This window comes from Furipterus horrens, unplaced genomic scaffold (genome assembly GCF_987537825.1).
Source record: "Furipterus horrens unplaced genomic scaffold, mFurHor1.1.pri manual_scaffold_4, whole genome shotgun sequence".
Taxonomy (NCBI): Eukaryota; Metazoa; Chordata; class Mammalia; order Chiroptera; family Furipteridae; genus Furipterus; species Furipterus horrens.
The window spans coordinates 156,296,698-156,316,800 of NW_028327174.1; the positions used below are offsets into that span (position 1 = coordinate 156,296,698).

At 37.3% G+C, this 20,103-nt stretch overlaps 1 protein-coding gene across 2 annotated transcripts in view; it reads left to right on the top strand.

Moving 5' to 3' along the window:
- Window positions 1-20,103, top strand: part of CFAP95 (cilia and flagella associated protein 95) — a 96,250-nt gene that overhangs the window by 48,751 nt on the left and 27,396 nt on the right. For both annotated transcript variants that reach the window (XM_090274165.1, XM_090274166.1), the window contains exons 3-4: window positions 8,240-8,358; window positions 9,237-9,305. In XM_090274165.1, the coding sequence (XP_090130291.1) occupies window positions 8,240-8,358; window positions 9,237-9,305 (188 nt within the window). The remainder of the gene's footprint in view (window positions 1-8,239; window positions 8,359-9,236; window positions 9,306-20,103) is intronic.

The following is a 20,103-nucleotide window of genomic DNA, read 5'->3' on the forward strand; positions in this document are numbered from 1 at the left end:
AGAGGGCAGCAGGCTGGGGACTGGACGGCCAGGAGCTGAATGTCTGAGGTTTGCCACAGACAGGTGGGTTCAACCCCCCCACCTGTGGGATTATAGGCTCTGCAGATCAGTGAGACCAGGCTCAGGAGCCCCCTGCTGTGTGCATTTCTGGGGAAAGAAGAAAAAGCTCTGAAAGGAGCCTCTACCAGGCCCTATGAGCTACACTGTTCTTTGGCCCTGACCTACTAAACCCAGCAGAGCAGAGAGAATAGAGACAAGCACAACAAGGCACTATCTTCTCTCCTGCATAGTTCTTTAACATTCAGATCTTGCCTTTCAAGCTTGGGCCTAATACGTCACTGGATTTTATATTATAGTTTATTTCAAATCTCGTATATTGCTATTCCCTTCTCTTATTCCATTTTACCTTCTTCCTTGCTTTTCTTATTTTGGATTTAAATTCTATTTTCACTCTTGCTGCGACTTGTTTCTAATCTGCACTTACTATTTCTCTCCGCTTCAGCTCCTCAAAACTATTTGTGATTGTCATTGGTCATCTCACATTCTTTTCCCCATTCTTAAAATACCCTTATTCTCTCTTCACCTTTATCAGTCTTTGCTCATTAGTTGCAGATAAGATGGTTATTGTTGCATTTCATAAATCTTATTTCTAGATAGTCACTATTTTTGTATTTCAAATATCAAGTTTTACTGTTCCCCTCTTACTCCATTTTGCCTTCCTCCTGCCCTTTCTGTTTTTCATTTTAAATGTTAATTTCTCCCTATCTTAGGCTGGTTTTCATTCCTCATTCTCAGTATTCCTTCTTCCTCTGTCCTCCCAAAATAACTTATCTTTCCTCTAGACATCTCTTCAAGCATTTCTTTTTTTTTCCTCCTCCTAGTCCCAACCCACCAATATAAATCTTACCTCATTTGTTGTTGATAGTGCTGTGGGGGATCTTTTCTCCAATTATGTCCCTAATATTTTTACATATATAATTTTTTGGTTATTATTTCTTCTTCTCCTCCTTCTCCTCCTCTTCCTCCTTCTTCATCTTCTCTCTCTCTCTCTCTCCATATATTTTATAAAAACTCTGGTTTAAACCTAATACTATATGCTTCCCTTCTCTTACTACATTCTGCCTTCACTCCTCCCTTTTTTCCTTATGATGTAAATTTTACTTTCTTTCTTTGCCCTATCTCTGTTCCCTACTCTTATTATTTGTCTTCCCCCCACTCTCACAAAATCACTTTTTATTTCAGTCATCTGCTATTTGTTATTCCTTTCTTATAATAGTCTTAATCTCTTTACACTTTTATTAATATTGGCTTATTTGCTGCTAATAGTGCGGTTGTGGGTGAGAGTTATTTTTGTGGGTGTGGGTTTGTTTGGTTTTGTTCTGGCAGCACCTGTACAACAATATATAAGACGTGGTGGGTGGAGTGACTCTCAGTCAGCCAACTGGAGGGAAGGACCTACCAAAGAATGATCCAAAAACAACCGAAACCTGACTACAACCAGAGAGCTCACATAAACAGCATAAAGGACAGCCCAAGAGCATCAAATTCAGGAACTCAAAGGGACTACACCACTAAGTCCCACAGGTTTCCTAACACAGAAGGTCATACTATGAAGACAGGGAGGCAAAGCAGACCAATCTAAATTGCAGACCAATCTAAATTAAAATGGGGAGACAAAGAAACAACTCCCAAATGGAAGGACAGGAGGAATCCCCAGAAAGACTGCTAAACAAAATTGAGGCAAGCAAACTATCAGACATCGAATTCAAAATAATGGTTATAAGGAAACTCAAGTTGCTCAGTGAGAACTACAAAGGATTCCAGGGAAGATACAAGGAACTTACTGTGACCTACCAGCATGAAAGTGGACACAGAAGATATCAATAGAAACCAGAAGGAAATGAAAAATACAATATCTGAAAAGAAGACAGTAGATGGAATTAAAAGCAGGTTAGATGAAACAGAGGATCAAATTAGTAAGCTGGAGGATAAAGTAGAAAAAAATTCCCAGACAGAGCAACAAAATAAAAAAAGACTAAAAAAGAATGAAGAGGGGTTAAGGGAGATGCAGGACAAAATGAAACATAATAATAATATATATATAATAGGGATATCACCTCCGCTGCCTTGCGGCATACCTCTTCAGGGGAAAGGCTAAGGGAGTAAACCCCGACAGAAAATCCGGAGCCGGAGTCCCTAAGGCGGTTTGACGTTGTAGTCAACACCGGCAACTCCTGCGGCGCACCTGAAGCCAAGCTGTATTGACTCCGTCTTTCCCTTGGACCCTTCAGCTGCGAAGAGAGGGGGGGTCTGCTGCATGGGCAACAGCAGACCCTCCATATCACCCTGCCCAGGCTCTGTAGCTTCAGCTTTACTGGAGAGGACACTCCAGCGTCATCGCAAGATGTTGATTCAACACGGGAGGAGACAGATATTGTGTCACTCCCGAGTCGGACTGCACAGCCATTCTCGGCGGTGCAGATAGACTCTTAAGAAGCTACACCATCGTCTCTCGAGACGGACGGCTGCCGACGAATAGGGATATCAGCAGGAGAAGAAGAGAATCAAGGGATAGAAAACCTGTTTGAAAAAGTAATGACAGAAAACTTTTCTAACTTGAAGAGAGAAAAGGTCAGGCAAGTCTAGGAAGCACAGAGGGACCCAATCAAGATGAACCCATAGAGGCACATTCTAAGATAAATCATAATTAAAATGCAAAATTCAAAGATAAAGGGAGAATCTTAAAGGCAGCAAAGGAGAAACAGCTAATACCATACAAGGGAGCTCCAATAAGGCTTTCAGCTGATTTCTCAGCAGAAACACTACAAGCTAGAAGGAAGTGGCAAAAAATATTCCAAGTAATAAAAAGCAAAGGCCTGCAACCAAGACTACTACCCAGCAAGGCTCTCATTCAAAATGGAAGGTTAAATAAGGAGTTTCCCAGACAAAAGAAGGCTAAAAGAATACATCTCCACCAAACCAGCATTGCAAGACATGCTAAAGGGATTGCTATAAGAAGATGAAGAAAAAGAGAGAGAGAAAGAGAAAGGAACACAGGTACAAAGGGAAAAATGTCAATGAATAAGTACCTATCAATAATAACTTTAAAGGTAAATGGATTAAATGCTCCAGCAAAAGACATAGGGTAGTTGAATGGATAAGAAAACATGACCTGCATGTATGCTGTCTATAAGACACCGACCTCAGAACAAAAGATCTACACAGACTTAAAATGAAGGGATGGAAAAAGTATTCCAAGCAAATGGACATGAGAAAAAAAGAGCCAGAGTAGCATAAAAAGAGGCAGGGCACTTAATAATACCTAAGGGAAGAATCTATCAAAAAGATATAACCATGTAAACATCTATGCTTCCAACATAGGAGCATCCAAATATATAAGGAAAATCTTGGAGGACTTCAAGAAAGTATCAACAGCAACACACTCACAGGGAACTTACATCCCCCTCCCCTGACAACAATGGGTAGATCTTCCAAACAAAGAATCAACAAGGATATTGTGGCACTGAGTGACACTGTAAATCAAATGGACTTAATTGATATATACAGAAGTTTTCACCCCAAAGAAGTAAAATATACATTCTTTTCAAATGTACATGGAACATTCTCAAAGGGATGACATGGTAGGACACAAAACAAGCATCAATAAATTCAAGAAAATTGAAACCATATCAAGCATTCTCTTGGATCACAGTGGCTTGAAACTAGAAATGAATCTCAAGGGAAAAACTCAAGAACATTCAAATTTATAGAGAGTGAATAACATGCTATTAAACAGTGGATAGGTTAACAATGACATCAAGGAAGAAATCAAAAAGTTTCTGGAAACAAATGAAAATGAACACACAACAGCACAAAGCCTATGGGACACAGTGAAGGCAGCCCTGAGAGGGAAGTTCGTAGCAATATAGGTCTACCTAAAAAAGATAGAAAAATTTCAGGTAAACAAATTAACCCTACATCTACAAGAACTAGAGGAACAACAACAGACAAATCCCAGAATGAATAGAAGGAAGAAAATAATCAAGATCAGAGCAAAATAAAATGGCATAGAGACTAAAAGAAAACTTCAAAGGATCAATAAATCCAGGAATGGCTTCCTTGAAAAGATAAATGAAATTGATAAGCCTTTAACAAGATTCCTCAAGAAAAAAAGATACAGGACACAAATAAATAAAATCAGGAATGAAAGAGGAGAAATTACAACTGATACCGCAGAAATACAAAGAATTGTCCACTAAGAACAACTACATGCCAAGAAATTTGACAAGCTGGGTAAAATGGACAAATTTCTGGAAACATAATTATCTAAAACTGAATCAAGAAGCAGCAGAAAGCCTGACTAGACCAATTAAAAACTAGAGAAACTGAAGCAATAATCAAAAAATTCCTGGTACACAAAAGTCCTGAACCAGATGGCTTCACAGGTGAATTTTACTAAAAATTTAGGGAAGAGCTAATTCCTATCCTTTTCAAAATATCCCAAAAAATGTAAGAAGAGGAAAGACTCCCAAACTCTTTTCATGAGTCCAGTATTATCCTAGTTCCAAAACCAGGTTAAGACACAACAAAGAAAGAAAACTACAGGCCAATACCGCAGATGAACATAGATACTAAAATCCTCAACAAAATATTGGCAAACTGGATCCAGCAATACATTAAAACGATCATACACCATGATCAAGTGGGATTCATCCCAGGGATGCAAGGGTGGTTTAATATTCACAAATCAATAAATTAATATACCACATAAACAAGATGAAACAAAAATTACATGATCATATCAATAGATGCTTAAAAAGCATTTAATAAAGTATAGCACCCATTTATGATAAAAGCACTCAGCAAAGTTGGAGCAGAGGAAATAAACCTCAACATGATAAAGGCCATATTCAAGAAACCTACAACTAACATCATACTCAATGGGCAAAATCTAAAAGCTTTCCTCCTAACATCAGGAACAACACAAGGGTGTCTGCTTTCACCACTTCTATTGACATAGTATTGGAAATTCTAGCCACAGTGATCAGACAAGAAAAAGAAATAAATGGCATCCAAATTGGAAAGGAGGAAGTTAAACTATCTTTGCTTGCAGATAAAATGGTAGTATACATAGGAAACCCTATAGGCTCCACCAAAAGACTATTCGACCTAATAAGTGAACTTGGCAAAATAGTGGGATACAAAGTCAATATTCATAATCGAAGGCATTTTTGTACAGCAAAAATGCAATTACAGAAGCAGAAACTAGGAAAAAAAATCCCATTTACTATAGCAACAAGAAAATAAAGTACCTAGGAATAAACAAAGGAGGTAAAAGACCTGTACTCAGAAGACTACAGAACACTGAAGAAAGAAATTAAGGAAGACAAATAAATGGAAGCATATACTGTGTTCAAGGATTGGAAGATTAACATCATTAAAATGTCCATACTACCCAAAGCAACCTATAGATTCAATGAAGTCCCTATTAAAATTCCAATGACATATTTCATAGCTATAGAACAAATATTTCAAAAATTTATATGGAACCATAAATGACTCTGAATAGCCTCAGCGATTTTGAAAAAGAAGAACAAAGTAGGAGGGATCACAATAACTAATATCATACTATATTCCAAGGCCACTGTAATCAAAACAGCCTGGTACTGGCATAAGAACAGACACATAGGTCAATGGAACTGAATAGAGAGCCCAGAAATAAACCCAAGTCTCTATGGTCAATTAATATTTGACAAAGGGGGAGCAGAAGCATAAAATATAGTAAAAATAGCCTTTTCAATAAATGGTGTTGGGAAATCTGGACAGGTACATGCAAAAACAAAACAAAACAAAAAACAAAAAAACAACCTAGACCACCAACTTACACCATACACCAGAATAAACTCAAGATGGATAAAAGACAAATATTAAGTCATGACGCCATAAAAGTCCTAGAGGAAGTAAAATATAGGCAGTAAATTTCAGATATCCCACACAGCAATACTTTCACTGATATATCTCCAGGGCAAGGAATATAAAGGAAAGAATAAACAAATGGGACTACATCAAATTAAAAACATTCTGCACAGCTAAAGAAAACATCAGCAAAATGTAAAGGAAGCCAACTGTATAGGAAACATATTTGCCAATGACACCTCAAACAAGGGGTTGATCTCCAAAATATATAAAGAACTCATCCGTCTCAACACCAGCAAGACAAACAATCCAATTAAAAAATGGACTAAGGACCTAAACAGACACTTCTCTGAGGAGGATATACAGAGGGCCCATAGACATATGAAAGGTGCTCAACATTCTTAACAATCAGAGAGATGTAAATCAAAACCACAATGAGATACCACCTCACACCACTCAGAATGGCCATCATCAACAAATCAATGAACAAGTGCTGGCGAGGATGTGGAGAAAAGGGAACCTTAGTGCACTGTTGGTGGGAATGCAAACTGGTAAAGCCGCTGTGGAAAATAGTATGAAAGTTCCTCAGAAAACTAAAAATGTAGCTGCCTTTTGATCTAGTGATTCCACTGCTGGGATTATACCCTAAAAATCCTGAAGCGCCAATTCAGAAGAACCTTTGCAGCACTATTTACAATAGCCAAGTGCTGGAGATAGCCTAAGTGCCCATCAGTAAAGGAGTGGATCAAAAAACTGTGGTACATTAACACAACAGAATACTACCAGCAGAAAGAAAGTAGTAACTCCTATCCTTTGTGACAGCATGGATGGAACTGGAGAGTATTATGCTTAGTGAAATAACCCACGTGGCAAAAGACAAATACCATATGATCTCACCTATAAGTGGAACACAATGAACAAAACAAACAAATGAGCAACTTAGAACCAGAGACATGAAAATAAGGAACAAACTAATGGTGACCGGAGAAGGAGGGAGATAATGGGGGAAAGAAGGGGAAAGGTCTCATCAAGGAACAAGTATAAAGGAACCGTGGACATGAACAACAGGGTGGGGACTGACTATGTGAGTCGGGGGTTTAGGCAGGGCAGGGGAGAGCAATGGGGGAGAAAGTGGGACAACTGTAATTGAACAACAGTAGAATTTAAAAATTAGAAAAACAAAAAACGAATGAATACCAAAAGTATAAAAAATCTTCAGCGAAATGTACCAAGGGTTCTAAAGGTAAATTCCAAAGAGAGATTTCAAAGATATCTTGAACAACAACAACATTATTGGAAGATATGCCCAGCTCTTAAGGTGAACTCATACATAATTCTGAAAAGACTGTAATCTAAAGAAGTGAGACAGTCTTGTACATAATTCCATTATGTCTCAGTCATCTTTATATTATTCCCCTGGCATAGTGCCCTACACATAGTAGGGCATGCAGCAAAATGCTTTGCAAAACAGATTTCCCTTGGAAATAATAAAACCATGGAATAACCACCAAAAAATTATTTTAAAAAAAGAAAGTACTCTGTATAAAAACAAACAAACAAACAAAAAACCCTATCTAATTGGATTAATGTGATCTGAGGCTTCATTGGATGTATTGGAGAACCTAGTCTTCAGGTACAGGAAAAGTAATGGGTTCTCGTGGTGGTGGTGAGTTCTGCCGCTCTCCTGTGAACCTCCACTTTTGTGATATTCTAGAGTTTTGTATGAAAATATTCAATCTTCACCATTTATTTTTGTTCTCAAGATCCCCTAGATGGTACCCATGATGCATTTGCAATTGGTTTGTGTACATTTTACAATCTGCAGATTTTCTTCATAGTAATAATTACTTGATAATTCATTGATTTATCTTCTGTGATAGAAAATAGATAATGATGATGATAACAATAATGATGGTGATGATGATGATGATTATATCTGAAGTCCTATTCAGTTTACAAAGTGATTGCTATAAACACTTCCTTACTTAGGGAAATTAAAATATATTAACCTTGGAAAGGAAATAGAGAGCAGAAAGCAGTTATAATTAATATTTAGTCAAATGCTTCACTTTTTATTTCATAGAAACAACTACCTTGATTTTTATTTTCCAACAACATATAGTAAGAAAAAAAATATATAGTAAGAAATTGCCATTTTTACATATTTATGATGAAATATTTAACTGCTATGAGATATCACTTATTTTTTAATGTCAATGGAGTCAACAACTAAACTGTAGTTCAATAAAAATATGTCTTAGTAACTGACCATTTTTTTACAATTAATTAATTTTTCTTATGTATGGCTTCTACTTTTTTCCAGATTTGGATTTCAGAGACACATGAACAAATGGCACAAGTTTTTTTAAACACAGAATTGGCTCAAGTAAAAAGCAAGGCTTTATTGAATGAGGAAACAATGAGCTCTGGGATTATTGAAAGGTATTCTTAATATTTCTCTTTGCTTAGAGAATAGGCACACACAGGAAGGGAGTTATTTAGGTATTGAAGAGGTGTAGTGGCACATTATAGGAACACAGCTCAAGCTCCCATGCTTTTTGTTGATAGCATTCCTTCTCATATTTGGAATTCCCTTCCCTCAGTTTGCCAATCAGCACTATTCATTCGGGGTCCAGTGGAAATGTCATTTCCTCTTTACATGTTTTTTCTGGTGAGGGTTCTGACTATCTAGGTTTGAACCCCAGCTCCACAGTTTACTTATGAAAGTTATTTGGTGTCTGTCTATAGTCCTCAATTCATTCACTATAAGATGGGAATTATAAAAGTATCTACTTCATAGAGTTTTTCTGAAGTTTAGATGAAATAAAGTATAAAACGTGCCTAGAAATGTTGCCCGAGGTGCATTAAGAATTAGGTAAGCTGTTATTAATTGGAATTAATTGTTCTTATTTCCTTGTCCTCTGAGCATTTTATTTATGTTCTATAAAACAATTGGACTTACATTCTTGTTATTTATATGTATGTATGTTTCCCTGAGGTGGTTTCTTGAGGGTAGGAACTGTTTCTTAGTCATATTTGTAGTCCTGCAACCTCGCACAGTACCTTTCCATGGATGTGTGTGATATAGACTTTGTCTTATATTGTAATTATTGGAAAATGCAGTCAGAGTAATGACAAAATGCTGACAATTTCATTTACACATTGGGACATTTTTTTGCAAAGTTCATAAAAGTTGCAAACATGAAAATCCTTTAAAAATAATTATCATAAAAATTCAACCCCAAATTAGTCTTCCATGGTTTTGATAGTTTATAAATGTCAGCCTCACATGTTTCTAAAAATTGATATCTTGTTTCCAGGGACACTGGATTGCCTGTGACAGGCTTTGGAGCTCTCTTTACTACACACCCACCAGATCGGCATAAAATGTAAGTAGTCCTTTAACTGCTGCAGATTGTTTGTTAATGATTCAGGAGGCTCATTTGCGGAACTGAAGGGGTTAGGGGGCATACCAAAGTCAACAAAATACTCTTTATGTGGCAGTTTACAGACTTCTTTTCTTTAACAAAAAATTGTTTTATTTTTATCAATATGTATAATGTTAATAAATAATAATCAAACCATATTGTTTGTGGAGTCCATATTTAGAAGTTCTCTTACAAAAATCTATTTATAACCCCCAAATCAATACTTGGGGTGCTATTGCAGTCATTCAGAAACATGTACGGTATGGTGAAAAATTTGAGCCACCCAATGCACATGTTTCCCAAGCTTGGGTTGAATAAGGTAAGGCTCTGCCTTCTCGTTTCAGCAAGTGTCCTTTTCAAGGTCCATTTACTGACTTTTTTTGTTTTTTTTTTAAACTGATGAATATGCTGTGCGAAGTGGCTCCCAAGTACAGTGGTAAAGTGCTATCTAATATTTTTATAAACACAACAGGCTGTGATGTGGAGAAAATACTTATGTTATATTAAGCTTCCTTGAGGCATGAGTTGTAATGCTGTTGACTTTGAGTTCAATGTTAATGAATCAACAATATATATTAAATAAGGTGTCTTTAAACAGAAACACACTTAAGACCAGTTATGTATTGATTGGTTACTGAAAATATAAACAGAGGCTCTCAAGAATCTAATCCCATATTTCTCTTAAGAGCAATGGTTCAGCATTTGCTAGTTCAGTATTTGTGATAAGTTCACGGAACATCACTGTGAGTAAAGAGAATTGACTGTAGAGCAGGAGACCACTAACTTTGCCAATGAAAGAAATTAATTTATTTTTGGGGTGGCATGACTTATTGCTACAGAGAAGAAATTTCCACTTATCTTTCTAAAGAATACACACTTTCATAATTTCTGTAATGATGTAGAGAAAAATGATATGGAACTACAGGTACTTACAAGCATGACAAAATTCTGAGTATTGAATTGTGCATTATAAAGATATGAGTCTGTGTCATCACCAGCAAATTAAATGTTTTTACTTCCTTTGAAAACTGCCTGGCATTAGAACTAAGCTATTTTTGCAGAGTCTGCCTGAGGTAGGGGGTGGTGGGGAGTCCCACCCCATTTCACAGTAACCTGTTGTGATTCTGGTCAGGTATTTTAACCCTGTAGGTTCTAACCCTTAGACAGCCTGGCCTGCATCCTCCACACCCTGCTGCAGCACCTCTAAGTGGGCCAGAAGGGCCACAAGGAGTAGTCCCAAAATGATCCTTGAGGAGGGTGGACTCCTGTCTTCCATCAAGGCAATGAGCTAAAAACATCCTGCTGGCTCCCTTTTTACGTTGAAATCTGGAATTTCCAGCAAAGATATGGGAAGGCATAATGAATCCAGAGGCAGACTTTGATAACTGTATTAAAACTCTGAGAAACTCTCAAGAATATAAAGGGGTAGAGCAGAAGGCAAGAGATGCAGTCTCTAGAGGGAGTCTTGGTCCAGTCCAGGGTGGGAGCTGAATCTCAATGGGCCAGGCTTAGATAGGAGCTGAAAGGGTCTTTGAGTTTGCAAACTTAGATCATACGCTCAAAGCAGGATTTTTGCATTGATTTTGACTGCAGTTTTTATCCCACGGTAGAAAATGAGATAGCCAGGGTTCTACATAATAGAGAATTTGATGTAAACAAACTGCTAGACCTCTGATCTCAGTATTGAGATCTATAATGCCAGTCACAGATAGACAGTAGGACCCTGAGTTCTCTCCCTCAGCTCCAATTAAGAGAAAGCAGTCTCAGAGGTAGAAGAACTGGGCTGTGCATCTTAAGGAGAAAAAAATGCCAGGAGAAAAAAGTGTAGTTAAGCCCAGCAAACTGCAGTAGAGGCACTGAACTCATATTTCCCACACTCACAGTGAAGACACCAGCTTAACCTCCCTTTTCAATGGACTGTCTATGTAGTCATCAAAAGTAGGGGTGACTCTTTTAGGAATAATACAGATGAAGTCTCAATTTAAAAATTCGTAACACATCTAAAGAACAAAAACATCATGAGGAATGAGCTATAGGCAACCTATACCAGAGGAAGCAGACTGGATAGAGCAAATGGAACAGGAATTTAAAACCAATGGAACAAAAAATTAAAGCTTTATTATTTAGAGAAATAAAAGAAACAGCAGAAAACAGGCAAAATAATAATCAAGTTGACATTAATTTTCCAACAGCAGCACTGGATTAAGATCATGACATTAAAAAATGAAGAATTTTGAGCCCAGAATTATTTAAATGTGAGGATCCAATAAAAATATCTCCAAACATAAAAGGGCTGATTTCATACTTACTATCCTGCCATAAATAACTACAGAACTGGGAAAAATATATTAGGCAACTGTTGTCAAGTGTTGGCTAGCAACCCACAAAGCTGTGCTCCTTGAGATGAGAGGTGAGCATCACCTTCTCCTGTAACTCACCACAAAAAGCTTTTCCAAGTGAGCCGAAGTGTAGAGCAGTGTTCTTGCTGAGCCTGGAGGCAGGAATAGGAATTTGAGAGCCTCTAGTAGGACTGGAATTTGTAGGACAGGGTATTGGAGAGAAGGAAGTCTGCATAGTGTTCCCCTCAGATGATTGATCCAGGGTTGGGCTCTGCATGCACTATCAAAATAGTACATACTCCTGGCTTTAAAAAATCAGCTAGGGCTGTCTGTAGTGTATTCTGAAATTTCACAATGGTACTCTCTCCTGTGCATTGTGGAGTAGGCTCTGGGCATGAGTTACCTGCCTTCAAATCCTGGGCCTTCCACTTAAAGATTGTGGACATATTTTGTACCTCAATTTATCTATAAAATGGGGATGATAGTTAAAGACACTCATTTTATAGGGTTATTGTGGTGATTTAGCAAGTTAATGTATGTAAAACAATCAGAAGAGTAACTGATGCATGTATGATAAGTGCTGTGGAAGTCAGCTGGGGCAGATACTGGTGAACACTTTCAGTCTAGAAACTCATTTCTATCATCAGCTCAGGGCAATGTTCTTGATTTATTTCATCAATTTATACCTCCCATTTCTGTTTTCTCTTTTTGGAAATCCTTTATTTGGATGTTGGATTGCTTGTCCTGCTTCTCTAATTGTTTTGTCTTTTCTGTTTAATTTTTGTCTTTACTATCTATTAATACTTTGTTCTATGTTTCTTCAATCCTATTGAGTTCAGTTTTTGTTTTCTGATTCCTTCTGTTTTTATATGATCCATTTTTTGGTTTCATGACTGCAATATTTTCTCTTATTTATCAGGAGATGTTAATGATAGTTTGTTTTCCTTTCATTTTTTTTCTTTGATGCATAAAGTCTCTTATTTACTCCAAGAATTGTGTCTTGTTTCTGTTTGTATTAATTGTTCCTAAGTATCTGTCTTCCATGCCAGGGGCTTTCCGCAGGTGTTCAGCAATCAATCCTTGGTTTTCTTTTCATGATTAAGAGGTGAGGCTTGGACCTTGTGAGTGAGGCTTGTTGACTTGGAGCTTCACTGGAGGGATCTAGGTGGGTCTTCTACTCCTTCTTCTTTTCCCCTTCTCCCTTCCCTGTCTTCCCTCCTACCATTCCCCTTTCCCCTCTCTTCCATTTCCCTTTCTTCTTCTTCTTCTTTTGCGGAAGCCCTGGTTGCAGTATTTTAGTCTTTTCTGTGGGTTGGTCAGATTCCTCCGAGGAAGCTCTCACCCATCTGAAGGGTATAGGGCTGGTGCCTGTGTTCTCGGAGCCAGTGGGACAATTGGCTGGGACATCAATATTAATCGTTCATTGTGTATGGTCACTGAACTGTGTTGTTGATCAAGGACTTTCTCTTTTACTCTTTCCAGTGAATAAATTTCTCTCTTCCTGCTGGCAGTAACCCAGCAGTGGGGAGTGGAGTTGGGGCCTGCAGTTCTAACTGCTTCTCAGATAGCTCTCCCTTAGGCCTCTGCTGATTTAGGACTCAGCTTTCTGCTAAGTCAGAGGCCATTTGTCTATCTTCTCTTGAGCTTCCAAAATTTATTTCTCTTGTCCATTTTCCTGTTTTCCCTGTTCTTGTGGATTTATTATTTTTTAAAGTCTCTTTAATGTGGTTCTAGTGGAAATTTTGAGGAAGCAAGATGTGATGTGTACCTTCATTCTTAACTCTGTAGTCATCAAGTCTCATCTGAAATGCTATCTCCTCCAGGGGAGCTTCCCTTCCTACTGCTACCCTCAACCCCCATGGTAGGTCCCTTGTGGGTATTTATAGTACTGTGTGTTTCTTTTATCCTAATGCTATCCATTTGGGTTGCAATTAATTACATCCTTGTCTGTCTTTTTGCTCTAAAGTCCATCCTCTAAAGCAGGAGACTGTGTAGGCTCTATACCTAGTGCCTAACAGAGAGCCTGACCTACAGCACATGCACAGTAATCATTTCTTGAGTGAATAAATTATTTCTGATTATAAACAACAAATTATAATGGGAAAGGGGTATGGTTAATTCCTATCTTATTTGACTTAGGGCATCAAGGCCTGTAGAACCAAAAGTTGTTCTCAATTCTATGCTAGTAAGTATATTAGAAGACATGATCCCTTAGAAAATTATCTCTTATTGGTTTGAATTGCTAGAATTACTTGTTTGTTTTATATGATTAATAAGTATTAACAAGGAAATAAATGCTTGGGCACCTTCAATCATTGTCTGCTAATTCTGTATGCAATTATTTCTTTCAGTTAATGTACCCTAGCTATAGGACATTCCATACAATAGAACAGTGTGGTATTTTAGAATCTGTGCTCTTGAATATTAAATATATTTTTACTTCTTGCCAACTGTACAGCTGTGGAAGTTAAATGTCAACTTTAAAAGGTAATGAATAAGAATGAGTTTGCTCAATGGACCAAAATAATGTGTTTCAACTTATAAAAGAAAAGCTGTAATCATAATGTAAATGTAAACTTCAGGTTACCGCTTAACAAAAAAATATCAGAATACAGGTATATTTTTATTATTGAGGAGACATTAGTCAGATGCATTTCTATTAATTTTTATATAACATCCATTATGCTGTGATAGCATTTGACAGTCTATTTCTTTTCTCACAATTTAACCAAAAGCCTACCTACTTTACTTTGAATCAAAGTGAAAAAGACACAATATCTTTTCTCCTTAAACTGGCAGCAACCATCTCAGTGAAACATATTGAAAACCGCAACAACTAGAATGTTGCACGCCACTGGACTTATCACTCTTGACCTTAACTAGAGAAAAAGGCTCTGTGGTTAATTCCTTCCATATAAGTCACAGACAGAAAAAAATTTTTTTTAAATTGTATTAATGACTTAAACTTTAAAAATGAGACTTATATAGTTTGAGGCTAATTGAGCTTATCTAGAACTAAAGCAATTGTTTCTCTTCAGAGTTGGTTTCATTTGTGTCAATGAGTTTTTCAATGATTTGGCATTGGCCAATGATGGAAGGGGTGAGAGGCAAGGAGACTCAAAGTCCTCTTGATATCACCTGTGCTCTTATGCCCCTGGATATATGATTATCCAATATAAAATCATTTTATGATTTGACCATTGAGCAAGACAGTTGTAGCTGATTCCTTTTAAGGAGTAAGGTTTTCCATAGGTAATAACTGGACTATAACTGTGACCATTAAACAAACAAGCAGAAACCAAAACAATAGGACAAAAAAACAACAGCAAAAACCAAATGAAGCAGATCCACATATAAATTTAATTTTAATATCTTATTTCTCAGGAGCTCTTCTTTAAATATGAATTGTAAAGATGTTAGTCCTGGGATAATGGTTTATGGAAGAAGTTAGTTTTTGACAGGGAAAAGCCAATTCCAGCATATTTTCTGGGTGAGAAGCAGATTCATGGGAGCCTGGGTCAGTGTGAGGGCAGCCCAAGAGTACTGATCTCCTACCGGAGGATGGAAAGACACAAAAGGTAGACCTCTTACAAGGTCAGTCCAAACTGATGTGTCTTGTCATTTTGCCAAATTTTATTTCCTCCTGGTAGTAGTGACTAGTGTATATTATTGAAATTTTATGATAAATGTGTCATTTCCAGAATTCATCCAAACACTTATTACAATCCATGTGACTAGAGAAGAAAGAAATTAATAGTATGTTGGATCACTGTGTGGCTTTTTGGACACAGTGTAGTTTTTCAGAAAGGGCATGGTATGGGAGAATAGGAGATGTGGTTTCTCTTCCTAGACCTGCACTAAACCTGCTATGTGCCCTTATCAGCTAATAACCCTCTCTGGGTTTTAGTAGTTTCCACCTGGAAAATTAGGGGATTGAACCAAATGATCTGTAAAGTCCTTTCCTGCTTTAAAATTTTATGATTCTAAGGAGAAAAGCATCTGCAGTGACATAAGTGGACAAATTAAATGAGGCCACAAAGTAGATTAGACATTTAAGTTTTCATTGTTGGCATAGAGCACTTATCCATATGTGTGTGCAATGATTACTTCACAGTAGTAGCAGCATGCTTAGACCACATTTTAAACCCTTCGATTTATTCCTCCCATGGGTACGTTTAGCATCTGTAAAACCTTTGTCACTCTTCAGAGGAATGGGACTGCATGTGAATAATGAAGGAAGTGTTTTTTCCCCTTCAATGTACAGTTCAAGGCATTTACTGTATTCTTCTATTCAATCACTTGTGTGGTGGGTTATCTCTTGGTAAAATACCACCCAGATGTTGAATATTTTTCCAGAAGAAAAAAAATTTTAATAAATTGACCTGTCAGGGTGGTGATGAGGGTAACAACAAAGGAACTATGAAGAGGAGAGTTGTGTGGTGCAAAGACTGGAATGAGAGCAAGACAGACTGGAAGTCAATTCTTGATTCCCCATTTTGCTCATTGTAGAACCTTTTGTTTTTGTGTGCTCAGATTTCTTCTTTTAGACAACAGCCTTTTCCCTATTCAGTGTAATCTAGTTAGGCTGTATAATGGATGGGCTGATTTTTCCCCAACTCCTACCTCTCCACAAACCCATGTTGGGCACATGACCCATGCTGGCCAATCAGAAAACACTCTAGGATAATAATAGGAGTTTGGGGCAAGATGCTCCCTCATGTTCCAGGTGGCAAGTTACAAAGGGCATCTTGCTACTGGGGGATTCTCTACCTATAAATGAAGCTAAGCAAAGGTGTGGAGAAAGTGTTCTGATGACATTCTTTTTTATGTGCTGATATAGTCCTCTTTTTGTTTTTGTTTTTTCCTTAATCAAGTTTGAGTTTGGGTTTCTGTACTTTATAACTTTAAGAGTAATACTAGTAATAGAAAATGCCTATATGGTGCTTATTATGTGCTAGACACTATTTTCAGGGTTTCACATATGCTAACTCATTTATTCCTACAAAAACCCAAGAGTTGGTTCCATCATTATCTGTTTTGCTGTGGAGGGAAGATTGAAGGCACAGAGAAGTCAAATAACATGTGCAAACTCACATAGCTGGTAAATGATAAAAAGCAAGGATTTGAACTGAGACAAGTCTAATGTCAAAGCTCATGGTTTTAGCCATTGTTTCTGTGCTTCCTCCCTGAATGTTAGACCAACCAGGAGAATTTTGAACATTACTGTCCTTTGTAAACATGGAGATGATAATTGCTACATTTAGGCAGGCCAAACCTTGAGCACCAAGCTCATAAAGGAAGTACTAGGGAAAGGTCATTTATCTCCTTTGAAATTCCTGAAATCAAATTTTCCATTTTTCAGACAACCTGGGCTAGTGGTTCCTAATACATGCCTTGCTTTTGGCTTGACACTTCTCCTCTTTGACATAGTAATCCTGCCTGAGTTCATATCACCAACTTGGAACTCCAAGAATAGGTGGCTTAGCTAGTGATGAGTAACTGGTGCTTTTCTAGTTGGCCTAATTTGCTGAAATAATTTCAGAGTCAACCTGAATGCCATTGCTCTTTGCGTTACTCCTTCATATAGGGTGTTCTTCCTTAAGGGGACTGGTAGACTCTACTTTCTGATTCTTGGACTCCAACTGACATACTGTGAGAAGTTCAAGGCACATGAAGAGGGAATAGGGAGGAGAACCAAGACACTGTACTTGACAGCTCCAAATGAGCTCCCAGACAACAGGCAAAACCAGTTGTCAACCATGTACTTGAACTATCTTAGATATTCCAGTCTAGACAACTACCTGGATGTCTGTAGCTCTAAATGATGTCACATGGAGCAGAAAAACCAACAAGCTGAACCCAGTTATCCCACAGAACAATCAGGTAATAACATAAATATTATTTTAAGTCACTAATTTTTAAACCACAGAAATAGGTAATTGAAACAACCTTCATGTCTCTAACTACCACGATTATATGGCTATTTCTACCACTATTTGGCCTCTATAATAGGCTATATATAATGGCCTATTTGTCATTGCTAATTTGTCAGGGATATAAGCAGTTCACACCTTTGGGACTAATGAGCTAAAAACACAAGTGAGTGGTAAAGATTTTCAAAATGTTATAGTTGTGGAATTTATATTTAATCCTTAAGTTTCTTAGCCCATGTGCATTAATGATGAGCCAGTATTACTAGCATTTTTCTTTATATATTATTAAAAGTTTATGTGGTTCTTATTAAAATATCATTATTTATAATTACTTAAAGTCTTTATTGGGTCCTAGTGGATAGTATAATACTACCTATGAGCCTTGAGACATGGTGGAGGTTCCACAAGAATAAGAACTTTAAAGTATTACAAAAACCTTGCTGCTATCCATATTCAATTTCATTCCATATGTCACTTACATAGTTAAATTATTACATTAACATGGAAGCCTTATATTATTTTCTGAAATGGCTTCCAAAAATTATTAGGATTAAAGAAATTATATTTATTTAACATATCTGAGTGTATACTTTCCACATAAACATTTAATGAGTTTCTACTATGTGCCAAGAACAATTAGATACTAGGAATATAGAGACAAAAGATACCCACATTCCTGAAGTAACTCATTGTTTAATATATGAAAAAGAAAAATAACCAGTCAATACTCGTGTATCAGTCAGGAATATGCTTGGTTGAAAGTAATAGAAAACCTAATTAACAACAACTTGAATAATTAAAGAATTTGGTCACCTGGCATGAAATATAAGGGAGTTCAAGACTGGCATGGCACCTAAACAACATTATCAAGGATACAGTGTCTTTTTGTCTTTTTTCTCTATGAGCTTTGCTAGATAGCTCTCATCCTCATAGTTTCAAAATAGTATTATGCCTCCAAAAATCAATCTGTTCCAGAAAGAAAGAAGTGGGAAAGAGTAACCCTCTTTAGGATCTTCATTCTTCATCTCTTGAATAGACTGTGAGATGGCCACAGCAGAAGATGCTGCAACTATCACTGTTGAAAAGGGGCTCAGAGAGATAAAGTAACTTTCAAAAGACCCCTACCTACTAGTAAGCACCAGAATTGAGTTTTCAACTCATGTCTGGTCTGTCTGACTGCAGAGTCTGTGTCCTTAACCACTATAGTATGTTGTCCTTCATGCTTAATGCTTCATATCCTTCAAAGTTCTTTCACATATATTATCCCCTATCCTTTTCCTCCTAATAATCATATAAGGTCATTTGGGTAGGTATTTTCTAAATTGAATAGAGGAGGAAATCTAAGCAGAAATAATCGAGGAATCCAATTCCTCATTAATTAATTAATCCATCCACCTATTCTTTAATGTTTATGGAGCAGATACTAATGGGAGGAATTAAGATGCAGAGAGTTTAAGTGACTTGCTCAAGGCCCCATGACTCCTTAGTGGTAAAACAGAGACTAGAATCTTGGCGTTCACTCTTCTGTGTTCTTGATGGGAGAGGAGAACTACTTCCAAACCACTAAGAAACTTAGCAAGGACTTGACTTGGATCAGGAGTAAAAACAGGTTCAAATTGTCCTCCATTTTATCTTCCCTCTCTATCTCTCGGCCACTACTTTCTGAGATACAGGCCTGGCATTCAGCAGCTGTGGAAGAATTATCAGATTTGGTGTGTGTGGTTTAATTCATTAGGTATAAGTAGGAGGAAATGACAGGCATATTCATTTCAGCACAATATGAGATTTTATTTTTAAATGATGGTTGCTATTAAGAATGAGACAGAATTTCCCAGAGTGGTTGTAAGTTCCCCCTTTCCTCCTACCACAGTTAGGTAGACTCTCTAGTCCTCTCTGGCTAAATAAGTAATGTGACTAAATAATGGTCCTCATCCTAAATAATGAATGCAGCTTGTACTGCTGCCAGCAGTGGGATTAATTCCAAATTAATTCTCTGTTTCTTTGAGTCACGTACTCAGATTCAGACTCTGAGGTGGGACCATCTTATTTGCTGAGTAGATGTCACATGTCCTTTAGCTGTCAGGAAGCGGGGAGAGAAAATACCTGCCTCTCCTACAGAGAAAACAGAAAGGAAGCATTTGATTTTTAAAGTTCTTCCAGGTTTAAGAACTGTGATTCTGTGGGTTTTAGTGCATCATCTTATAGATTCACACAAGTTACCACCGGTGTTAATGGAAGTGTAAGTATTTTATTAAGTACCATGGCTTTAATGATAACTTCAGTATCAGATTTCTCTTTCTTTCTCATCTTACAGAACATCTCTAGCTGTTCTCTACCTTACAGCCATTAAAGGTTAAAGAGGGCATGTGTGGCCATTTGTGGGTGGTGCTGGATGAATGTCAGCTGTCCCGCTTCCAAGTGCCCTCACAGCATGGTGGTATCCTGCTGAATTGACCAGAATCTTGTCTTCAATTTTACATTTCCTTC